This window comes from Dipodomys merriami, unplaced genomic scaffold, assembly GCF_024711535.1.
Source record: "Dipodomys merriami isolate MVZ:Mamm:240054 unplaced genomic scaffold, mDipMer1.0.p SCAF_5, whole genome shotgun sequence".
Classification (NCBI taxonomy): Eukaryota; Metazoa; Chordata; class Mammalia; order Rodentia; family Heteromyidae; genus Dipodomys; species Dipodomys merriami.
Genome location: NW_027206068.1, coordinates 69,787,345 through 69,799,799, shown reverse-complemented (window position 1 = coordinate 69,799,799; position 12,455 = coordinate 69,787,345). Strand labels below are relative to the sequence as shown.

The 12,455-nt window shown below is 44.5% G+C and overlaps 1 protein-coding gene across 1 annotated transcript in view; it reads right to left on the bottom strand.

Moving 5' to 3' along the window:
* Positions 1 to 12,057, bottom strand: part of Wee2 (WEE2 oocyte meiosis inhibiting kinase) — a 31,888-nt gene extending 19,831 nt beyond the window's left edge. The window contains exons 1-2 of the mRNA XM_069997374.1: positions 12,026 to 12,057; positions 1,651 to 2,554 (exon numbers count right to left, since the gene is read on the bottom strand). Coding sequence (XP_069853475.1) covers positions 1,651 to 2,554; positions 12,026 to 12,057 — 936 coding nt within the window. The remainder of the gene's footprint in view (positions 1 to 1,650; positions 2,555 to 12,025) is intronic.
* Between the last annotated feature and the right edge of the window lie 398 nt (positions 12,058 to 12,455).

The window sequence follows — 12,455 nt, the reverse complement described above, 5'->3', positions numbered from 1 at the left end:
CACTTCTATCTTGGAAACGTGGTAGATGTTTTGATTTTTCCTTTCCTAGGGTTCTCATTTTCCTCTTTGCTTGGATAATTCCAATTCTTCCTTTAAGGTTCTTCTCCAACACTACTTCCTTTGGAAGTCTTCCCTGATACTTTTAAATTTAATTCCTAATTTCTCGTTTATCATTTTCTGCCATTCTTCCACCATGCATGATCTGAACTTTAATTATTGCTTCAGTTTTTCTCTTTATTCATCTTAAGGGCCTGCTGTTGAAAGCAGTAAAGGGATTGTGCCCACAGAGGGTCTGCTCACATAGCAAGATGTTCAGTTAAGTTGTGAACACTAAAATGAATGGAAGATGTAAACATATCGTGTTTTACGGCCTGCTGTTCTCTTATTTGAGCCACATTCTTGGCCTGTTCTCTACCAGCTATCAACACTGTACCAACTTCCATTGCCAGTTACAGCCTTTCTTCACCTTTCTTGATTCCCCCTCCCTCTCTTTTCCCCCTGAGAATCAGCCCAGAGAATTCCCAGCATTCTTGAAGCATTTATCACAGAACATCTATAGGCACAACTCTTCCCATTCTCCCTCTGTCCCCCTCCCCGGTCTCTTCTGCAAGGTAAGGTCTTTATGGACAAAGATTGGGTCTTATGTGCCTTACGCACATGGAATCTCAAAAAGGACAAATCAAAAAGCATGATCACTCAGATGGTCTTTGAACCACTGAAAAATCTACCAATGGACCCTTGGACATATTAATTTGTATGCAGTTCAGACAAGAAGCTTAGCAACTCCTGTTAAACACAGTTTGCATACCCAGCAGGCCCTACAGGGACCCGCTGGCAGCGACTATCCTGCACGCAGCATCACAGATGTTATTTGAATGTTCTTAAGGACCTCAAGCTGAGCAGCAGAGAGCAGAGCTAATACCATCTGAGAGCACCACAAACCATGGCACCAGAGTTCACTCAAGAGTTACCAAGGTCCCAACCTTGGCTTGAATTACATCAGTCATCTACTCCACCAATCACGGCAAAGATAAAGGAGTAGGTAACTATTAGCAACCATTGCTTCCTTGCCATCTCGATTTTTAAAGAAATACCAACAAGTTACCTATGTATAGAAATACCAAGAAGTTGCCTAGGGAGAGTCTGCACTTCACTAAGGCAGGAGAGGAGAGGAAGTCTAGGGAGCACAGCAGCTGAGACATATAACCATGTTCAGTGAACTTCCCAGTTTAGGAAACATTTGTAACTAATTACCCCCAAATACAGTCAGCTGTCAGAATGGAAAAGAACAATCAAGGAAGCCCACAGATCACGTGGCTCATCTGGTCTGCCATTGGCTGAGCTTATCTCTTGGGGCTTTGCTTTTCTCCTAAGAGCACAGGCTAGGTGTAGATCCCCATATTCCTTCCGGATCTAGTACTCTTTAACTAAGAACGTTTCTCCACCCAACACTTAACTGTGTCCAGTACCAAATCATGGCTGGCATGGATAGGTTTTGAGACGACAAAGGGACAAGACATGCATTTCTGTTGGTTGTTTTCACTGTGTTGTCATTTCCACTCACACATAGGTCAGAGGCCATAGTCACCCGGGAGGCTGGTCTATCACACACCTGCAAATCCACCCAGAGCTGAAGGAGGCTTTACTTACTTTGACCTTGGGTGTAGCAGGGCAGACACTGAGCCACGGGTCGCTTCTTCTGCCAGGTCGTGCTGGGGTTGCTGGACATTTGGGGGATTCTGACCTTAGACTCCGAATCATGGAATCCGGACTTTCTTGGTCGCTCTCCCTAGAGCTGTCACGCGCATGTATGTCCTGGAGGGGAGTCCTGGGAGCCTCTAAATCCTGAGCCTTGCCTCTCTCTGGGGTTCGACTTTGGGCCTCCTTCTGTGGTGTTATCATCTGGAGGGGAGTCCTGGGAGCCTCCAAATCCTGAGCCTCGTCTCTCTCTGGGGTTCGACTTTGGGCCTCCTCCTGTGGTGTTATCCTCTGGAGGGGAGTCCTGGAAGCCTCCAAATCCTGAGCCTCGCCTCTCTCTGGGGTTCGACTTTGGGCCTCCTCCTGTGGTGTTATCCTCTGGAGGAGAGTCCTGGGAGCCTCCAAATCCTGAGCCTCGCCTCTCTCTGGGGTTCGACTTTGGGCCTCCTCCTGTGGTGTTATCCTCTGGAGGGGAGTCCTGGGAGCCTCCAAATCCTGAGCCTCGCCTCTCTCTGGGGTTCGACTTTGGGCCTCCTCCTGTGGTGTTATCCTCTGGAGGGGAGTCCTGGGAGCCTCCAAATCCTGAGCCTCGCCTCTCTCTGGGGTTCGACTTTGGGCCTCCTCCTGTGGTGTTATCCTCTGGAGGGGAGTCCTGGGAGCCTCCAAATCCTGAGCCTCGCCTCTCTCTGGGGTTCGACTTTGGGCCTCCTCACTCGGTGGTATCGTCTGCTCTTGGTTCTCAGTTTCTTCTTCACACAAGGAAAGGTCCAATCTCTGACTTGGCTCTTTATTAACCCATCTGTCATCCATTCCAGTGAAACGGTTTCCAGCATAGGCAGAAAGGTCTCTCGGAAATCTACAGACAGAAGAAGAAAAGTACTGAACTGCAAGCTCTACGATGTTAACCGGCCTTTCCTGCTACAAACTAACAGCTGTGCCACATCCTGTGAATTTTCTGCCTTAAGTACCACAAATCCAGAAGACCTAAGCTTATCCTTATTCCCATTCTGATTTTAAAAAACCTTCCCAGCCCTGGTGTCTCACGCCTGGAATATTAGCCTTTCAAGAGGCTAAGATCTGAAGTTCCAGGTCAAAGTCCAGACAGGAAAGTCTGGAAGTGGAGCTGTGGCTCAGATGGTAGAGCACCAGCCTTGAGCAAATAAGCTCAAGAACATCTACAAAAACTTATAATAAGTGAAATAAGTCAGACCCAGAAAAACAAAGACTGAATGGTTTCCCTCCTTTGTGGTAGCTAGAATGAGCCTATACCCATAGAATAAACATGGGGTAGGGTGAAATGCACATGGTTACAAATGAACTAATCGGAGTAGAGTAGAATCTATGGAGATCCCAAATAGTGTAATTTTGTAGAAAGACAAAGTCAAAGTCCAACAAAATAAGTACTAGTTATGGGTACTTGCAAGGGTGGGTGGTAAATGAAGTGGGGAAAGAGGAAAATGTGGTCAAGAACTCGTGGAAGATACCACAGAATAAGAAAAATAAGGGAAAGGGTGAATCAAAGGGAGGTGAGAATGGTAAAGGAATGACACCAATCAAGATGCATCATATTCATAAACAAAAAAACCGGTAAAAACAAAAATAAAGTAACTCAGGAACAGTGCCCAGGCCCTGAGTTCAAGCCCCAGGAATGAGACAACAACAACCTCAACAACCCATTGATCGATAAATCCAATTCATATACAGAACTTCTGGTATGCCAGTAATTCTCCCTGAGGAAGGCCGGGTGCCGGTGGCTCACGCCTGTAATTCTAGCTACTCAGGAGGCTGAGATCTGAGAATCATGGTTCAAAGCCAGCCCAAGCAGGAAAGTCCAGGAGACTCTTATCTCCAATGAACCACCAGAAAACCGAAAGTGGCGCTGCGGCTCAAGTGGTAGAGCATTTGCCTTAAGCTGAAGAGCTGAAGAACAGTACCCAGGCCCAGAGTTCAAATCTCATGGCTGACACACACACACAAAAAAAAAATATTAAGGAAGGTAGTTCATTTCCTTTTAGTTAGCTTGGCCTCAAATCCCTACTGGCCAATTGGGGGACAAGCTCATTACTAGAAGGAAATCACTCTTATTTTTTTATACCTGCCATGTATAAACATCACCCTCATGTCCCTTCCGCTCCCCCCCACACACACATCCACACATCCAGTGACACAGCAGGTCATCAGAATCCACCACCACCTGGATTTTATAATGACCACTAAACAAGCCTTAACATATCTTGCCTGAAGTTCATATCCCTAGGGACAGGCCTTTGTTCTTTGCCAAACACACCTGTCCTGAAGTGCTCTTCCTCTCTGCCAAGTATTAGCAGTTAAAGCTTTTGGAGAACAAAGTTTCAAACTAACAAAAGAAAAGCAGTTCAAAGAAGCAGATGTTGAGGGCTTTGAAAGAACTCTTGCCACAATGGAGGTATGGCTCAAGTGGTAGAGGGTCAGACTTAAGCAAAAAAGCCAAGCGAGAGCTTGAGGCCCTGAGTTCAAGCCCCAGTACTGGCATAAAAAAATTTTTTTTTAAAGCTGAGTTCCAGTGGCTCATGCCTGTAATACTAGCTACTCAGAAGGCTGAGATCTGAGGTGTGCAGTTCAAACCAGGGCAGAAAAGTCCCCATGAGACTCTTACCTCCAATCAATTGCTCAAAATCTGGAAGTGGTGCTGTGGCTCAAAGTGCTAGAGTACCAGCCTTGAGCAAAAGAGCTCAGAGATAGTGCCCAGGCCCTGAGTTCAAGGCCCACAACTGACACAAAAATAAAATAAAATGGCTTTTACCAGGGTTTTTTTGGTTGGTTGTGGGACTTGAACCTGGGGCCTGGGTGCTGTCCCTGAGCTCTTCAGCTCAAGGCAAGCACTCTACCACTTGAGCCACACCTCCACTTCCAGTCTTCTGGTGGTTCATTGGAGATGAGTTTCACAGACTTTCCTGAATGGGCTGATTTTTGTTGTGTTTTGTTTTTGCCAGTCCTGGGCCTTGACCTCAGGGCCTGGGCACTGTCCCTGAGCAATTTTGCCCAAGGCTAGCATTCCACCATGTGAGCCACTGGGCCACTTCAGCTTTTTCTGTTTATGCGGTATTGAGGAATTGAACCCAGGACTTCTTCATGCATGCTAGGCAAGCACTCTACCACTAAGCCACCTTCCCAGCCTCTGGGCTGGTTTTGAACTGCAATCCAGATCTCAGCCTCCTGAGTAGCTAGGATTACAGGCATGAGCCACCAGTGCCCAGCAAAACAGGATTTTTTTAATGCTTTTTCCCCCCCCTGTCAGTTGTGGGACTTGAATTCAGGGCCTGGGCTCTGTCCCTGAGCCTCTTTGTGCTCAAGGCTAATGCTCTACTACTTGAGCCACAGCACCACTTTCCGTTTCTAAGTGGTTTATTGGATAAGAATCTCATGGGAACTTTTCTGCCCAGGCTGGCATCAAACTGTGATCCTCAGCTCTCAGCTTCCTGAGTAGCTAGAATTTACAGGCATCAGCCACCAGTTCCCAGCAAATGCTTTTTGTTTGTTTGTTTAAATATACAGTTTAATACACATTATTTAATTTGTCTCAAAAGCTACCATGGAAAGTGTTAAAAACTTTTGGGGGGAAAAAGCTATCAAGTTACCAACTCTGGGGCTGGGAAGGTGGCTCAGTGGTAGAGCGCTTGCCTCGCATGCCTGAGGCCCTGGGTTCAATTCCTCAGCACCACATAAGCAGAAAAAAGCCAGAAGTGGCGCTGTGGCTCAAGTGGTAGAGTGCTAGCCTTGAGCTGACGAGCTGAGGGACAGTGCCCAGGCCCAGAGTTCAGGCCCCATGACAAAATAAAATAAAATAATATAAAATAAGTTACCAACTCTCCTCAGAAGGCTGAGATCAGGAGTATAGTTTGAAGCCAAACTAGGCAAAAATGTTTACTAGACTCCATCTCCAAAATAACCAGCCAAGAACAGTGCTAGATGCATGGCCAAGTGGTAGAGCACCAGCCTAGCAAGCATGAGAGTTCAAACCCCAATACTTCCTTCCTTCCCCACCAAAAATATATATGGAGTGAATTAAAGCTAAGATATGCTGTCTCTGATGGTACATGTCTATAACTCCAACACTCACTTAGAGGGTTAAAGCAGGAGGATTGAGAATTTGAGGTCAGTCTTGGCTACACAAATTCTAAGATTTCCTAAGTTACATAGGAAGACCCTGTCTCAAAAGGCTGCCCCTACCCCCCCAAAAAAACGAAGACTGGGGCATTCAGTAATTGAGATGATCTAATAGTGATGCTGTGTTATCATATATTTGATGGTTCTGCTCCAATTGAAAACCACTGGAATGTCTGTTTTCTCATTACCACCCTGTTGAACTTCTGCGAAAATGTTCTAACATACCAAAAAATAGTAATGACAGTATAGTGAGACCTGCTGTGCTATAGAATCTAGCTTCAGACATCATAGACAACTTTACTACTTTATTTCCTTTTGTATTTTTAAGTCTGTTGTAGGGGGATGGGGGAGGGTCCTGTGGTATGTTAAGGCAAGTTAGTAATAATATGTCTCATCATTCTTGAATACTTGGATACCCTAAGTAAAAATCTCTAAGTTAATCCATTAACCTGAAATCTAACTGGCACACCAATCAATCAGACATTAATGCATTTTTTTTCTCTCACCACAGATTCCCTTGGTAGAACTGAAAGCTATTCATCAAAAGAGCTGTGGGCGGTAGACCTACTGCTTGTCAGCCCACAGACCCAGTATTAGAACAGGAACAGATTTCTGAACTGGTAGCCAACACTTTAGACATTCATAGTATTCTTCCTATATTTTAAAGAAGTTATTTCTTTTAATTACAGTATTGACGCAGTAGCTGAACCTTTTCTCAGTTAGCTACAGTTGGGCTGTGGGTCATTTCCAGATGAGAGCAGGAAATGGGTTCCCCATGTAACCTTGTGACCTACTTCTAGGCCAGTCTTGCAGTCAAAGAAATGAGATCGCTCTCTGCTCTCCTTCCTGTTGCATATATGAGTGTTTCTCTCTCTCTCTCTCTCTCTCTCTCTCTCTCTCTCTCTCTCTCTCTCTCTCTCTCTCTCTCTCTCTCTCTCTCTCTCTCTCTCGCATATACATACACAGGAATGCATTTACACAATACACTGTTTTACCCAGAAGAAATGAGTGTGAGAAAACTCCTTTATGCTTCTTTGACTTTCTATGCCCCCCAAGGAGCATCTCTTGAAGTTACTGTACTAGTGATTTAGCCAAACATTCTCAGCCACTCATATTTCTGATCCAATTAAAAAGATCTCTACACTGAATCTTTATCTTTGCTTTTTTTTAAAAAAGGAAAACTTCCTATGAGTTTTTGAAGATTATGATAAAAAAAAAAAAAAGAAAGTAAAGTCTTTTCATAGGGGGTAGCCATTAGAAATTCCGAAACTCAGGAACCATCAAAAGTAATTGGTTGGCTCTAAAGAAAGGGTAGAGATGAGGGGTAGCTCATATGCAGTTCGATTAAGTTTACCTTTGGCCATTAACATCTACTTGTTATAATGTTCACAATAATGGTTAAAACCAATACACGTATTTTTTAAACCAGTTCAAAATGTATGAACCATTTTACATACTTAATCTTCTGATCTCTAAGCTCTGGTGGGCCTAGGTTTAGCCCAACATTTTTTCTTTCCTTTGTGCATTCATTTTCTTGGACACATCTTTCAGCCCACACTTGAAATCCTTGAAATGGACATCTGCATCCCAGACTTTTCTTTTAAATGTTAAAACCTTCCACTGCTTTATCAGTTGTCTTTCTGCATGGCCCAAACTTCCCCGTCACACCTGCTCCTGCAGTATTTTCATGGCTCAGTAAACAGAAGCATATGAGTACTCACTTCTTTCTCTGAAATCCTATCCTGGAGTTTATGAGAAACACATTTATTTCTCTCCCCATACACTGAATTCATACATGCCCTGCTGAATTCTGTTCTTCATCTAGCAGCTGATGGGGACCTTCCAAAAGATAAGTAGGATCATGACATTCCTGTATTCAAATTCTTCAGTTCCTCTCATTCCACTCAGAATTTAGAGCTGGCCCCTGAATCAAGACCCATAGACCCATAGAGTCCACCCAAACCTGTCTGGCTTGTCACCTACTCCCTCATACATTCTTCTCTGGTCTTCTGAATGCTTCTACAAATGCCCCAGGACCTTTGCTTCTGCTAGAGCGCTCTTTCTCCATATGTCTCCACTTCCCCTTTGATTAAAGGTTACATATCCAAAAGATCTTCCTAAAATCTCTGATGATTATGCCTATCACTTCTCTGAATCTTGACTATGTGTGGCATTCTTTCAGAACATATCAATATTATATATATAATATATATAATATTATACATATTATATATACATTAGGCTTGAACTCGGGGCCTGGATGCTGACCCTGACCTTGCTTTCTTTTTCTTTTCTTCTTTTGCTCAAGGCTAGTGCTCCACCACTTTGAGCCACAGCTCCACTTCCTTTTTTTTCCTTTTTCTTTTTGTATTTTAATGGACATAAAAGTCTCCTGCACAGCTGGCTGTGAACCATGATCCTCAGATCTCAGCTTTCTGAATAGATATATGTGGCTAGAATACAGGTGTGAGCCACTGGTGCCAGCTTTAATGGTTCATTTTTTACATTTCCTATCTTTCCACCCCACCTCCAAGAGCATTCAAATCCCATGAGGACAGGATCTTAACTCTCATTTGATGTTCCACTTCCTTTTACTTAGAAAAGGGCTTGTGGAACACACAAGGTGCCCAATAAATATTAGCAAAGGGCTCTAAGATTATTATGTATTCTATCTATCCCCACCATGCACACCATTAAAGAACAGATGCCTTTTATATGGTTTTAACTGTTAAATTTTCAACCCTGATGCAAATTTAAGAGGACTGACTAAATGAAAGAGCGATGCTGATTGTAAATAATTTAGTATTTGTGAACATGCATTCCACTCCATTCCCTCAGTCCATCCCTGGCCCAATGATATGTGATTTATTACACTTTAAACTTGGGCCGCATCAACAAGTGGCTGAGCACAGATGATTGTGGGGGTGGTGGGGAAGGAATGTTAGTGCAGACAGGGCTGCTGTCTTAGCTATTGAGGTCTGACTAAAACAGACATTGGACAGTAGAGCTAGAACAAATCAGATCCATTAGGAAATCGAGGGACTTGGACTAGGCTAGAGCATATCACAATGTCTCTGGATGCCCTGGACTTTCAGTCATCTCAAAATCAATCTCATGCCTTGTAATTCTAGTTACTCAGGGGCTGATATCTGAGGAACATGATTCAAAGTCAGCCAGGGCAGAGAAGTTGTGAGAATCTTATCTCTAATTAACCACCAAAAAGCCGTAAGTGGCCCTGTGATTCAAGCGGTAGAGCACCAGCCTTGAGAGAGAAAGAAAAAAAAAACAACTAAAGGACAGCATCCAAGGCCTGAGTTCAAGCCCCAGGATGAGTACACACACACACACACACACACACACACACACACACACACACACACACACACACACACACACACACACACACACACACACATCAATCTGGCTGGGAAACTTCTTACAGGGAGATTAGTTTGTTCTTCTGATCCATTTATACTTCTAATTTCATTTGTGTTACATCTCAGCTTGCCCCACCTATCTCTGGACTCCTGTTTGGACCACCAGTACTGGCCTAGGCTCACTAATTGTGCAGACAGATCAAGATTTAGGGCTGCCTGTACTAAGCTGGGTGGAGCACTGTTCCTACAAGACTTAACAATGCAGAGATGATGCTTCTCCAGTAAATGTCTTGCTCATTCCACTTGAAGAAAAATGCTCACTTTTTCTTAAAGCTAGATGAAATTATTATAAAGATAAGATGGAAAATTAAATAGAGAATGGCCAGATGTGTTCTAAAAGAGAAGAGGAAAGGGTCAGGCATGATGGTGCATACCTATAATCCCAGCAACACAGCAGGAAGATTGCAATTTCAGACCAGTCCAGACAAAGTAAGCAGAAGATCCTATTTGAAAACCAATCTAAAATCAAAAGGATACTGGGCATGGCGTAAGTGTTAAAACAAGGCCCTGAGTTCAATTCTCTGTACTGAAAAATAGAGGACTAGAATTTAAAATACATCCAAAACCATGGGAAGCTGAGATTTGGATGATGCAGTGTGAGGCCAGTCCACGCAGAAAAAAATTGCATGAGGTGTGGTCTCCACAAAGGGAAGCTGGACAGAGAGACACATGCCTGAGATCCCAGCAACAATGGGAATCCTAAAAATAGGTAGGTCTTGGCTTGGTTCTCACAGGAACAAAAAAACAAAAACAGGGCTGACAGCTTAAGGGAACTGCATCAGCCTCACAAGCATAAGGCCCTGAGTTCAAAAACCCAGGATCACCAAAGAAAACCAACATACATATAACAATTAAATTAGTGTGGGACTAGTGTAAAGACAGAAAAGCAGGAAAATGGCTAAGAATACACAGATTGGTGATGATAGTGGTAATTTAATATTGTACTTCAAAGGAGAATTACAAGTTAAAGGAATAAAAAGAAATTCCATAAGAGATGTAGCAAATATGAGTGATTCAATGAAAAATGGTAGCTTCACTGCCTAACACTTATCAATGTAGGTTAAGCATAGAGTAGATTAAGAAATTAAATGGACAGATGCACCGAAGAGAATCCATAAGTTGTTACCACATATTTTGAAAATATAATTAGATCCAATCAAAACACAAATCAAGAACCTAAGAAACAAGAATGCATTTTAACCAGGTTTGCCACCTCTAGCCATGATCATAAATCAACAGCCAGAATGTCTGATTGGAATTGCCCAGCCCATCTTCTCTCATTCCATATTTCATTTCTTGACTGATAGCTAAGCCCCCCCCCCAACTAGGGTGATGAGATGTCTGTCTCAGTGTTATTCTCAGAGATTACAGCCATAGAGCTAAGCAAGAATGAAATGTGGTCAAAACTTTAAAGTGTAGCAAAAATGGAAAGACTCGACTATCCAACAGTGACAGATGGTGAACTACATTAGCAGGCATACATATAATGAGAACCATCAAAACAATGCACAGAAAATGTTTTCTATAAAATGTCAAAATGTTCCTATTCTCACATTAAGGGAAAAAGAATACAACCTTGATAGACAGCATAATTCCAACACATAAATAGAGAGATGAGAAAGGCATCTAACGAGTCATCAATTTAAAGATACAACATTAAACGACAGTCAGAATTTTTTTCTAAAATGTCCATGCTGAGGAGTTTGGTAGGTTTGCCTGTGGCAAACCAATCTCCCGCACAGAGGGGGCTGGGTATGGAAATATGCTTGTCCCCAGGGATGAACTGTTAAATATTTTCTATGAATTGCTATTTTATATTTAAAAATAAAAATTTGAGTGTCTCAACCTTGACAGCTTTGGTTGTGGCCTGGGCTTTGGAGTCTAGCCTGGACAGTTCAGGGATAACTCAGCCTGACATGATCTCAAATGGACCAGATTGTGCCCTGCCCTTGGCTGGAGCTGTCTCTCCTTTTCAGTGATTGCGTGAATCAATGGTCACTTACCGGGGAACAGGGCAGGTTGAATTAAATAAATGACCAATTCAATCCTTCCTTTTTAGGGTAAAATGCTTTCTTGTTGTATCCTAGTGTTTGGACTGGAAGCAGCAGCTTTGGGCAGTCTCTTACTAGCTTCTTGGGAAGAGGGTTAAGTTCTATTATCGTGACTTCTCCAGGGACCTGGACACCTGACAGACAACACCACCGAGTCCGCTGAGCCCAGGCCAACAGAGGCCTTCCTGACCGCGGATGAATCGTGTGTCTGGACAATTCTCTCGCCGCCTTATTCTTTCTTAGGAGTTACTTCAGTTGACCCTCCATGATTGCACCGTTTAATATTTTAAATATAAAAAGTTCACACACACACACACACACACACACACACACACACACACACACACACACTCGTTCCTAAAGTCATAAAGCTTTTAGGGCTTTCCCTTTTTACTTCCTTAACTTCATCTTCTTGATCTTTTGTGGGAACATCCCGCCCCAAGGCCCAGTATTTCTCAGTCTGATACCGTGTGTGTGTGTGTGTGTGTGTGTGTGTGTGTGTGTGTGTGTGTGTGTGTGTGTGTGTGTGTGTGTGTGTGTGTGTGTGTGTGTGTCTATGACTTTTCCCTTCCCCGGTTTATTGAAACACCAGAAGAGTAGTTAACATCGCCAAAACCCAGCCCTGGAGCCCAGTCCAATCTCCACGTCGGGCCCATTCGCCACACCTGGCTAACTCCATCTGCTCCGCCTCACCGCCCCGTCCGCAGGCGGCTTTGGCCACGCATTTGGGATTATGTAACACAGGTGTCCCCGTCTTTATGTCCACGGGACTTTAAAAATAACGGCGCCGTGTAAACAATCCCCAGGGCCACGGTTCTACTCCGGAGTCCTGGGTGGGAAGGCGCCCGGCCCGCGCGCAGGTGCACGCTCCTCCGCGATGCGCATCTGGCGCCCGCACGCGCAGCGCCAGCCGTGACCCCGCGGGCTGGGCCCCGGGGCGGGGTGGGGGCGCGGAGCCGGTGCCCCGGGCGGAAGGGGCAGGTGTGTGGGGCAGGGACCGGGGGGGGGGGGCAGGCGTGGCCGGGCAGTGCCCGCTTCGTGGACGGCGGACGGCGATCGGCGGGGGGCGGGCGAAGAGGGCGCCCCGCAGCCCCGCGCTCCGCGGCCCCTCGGTCCCGCCGCG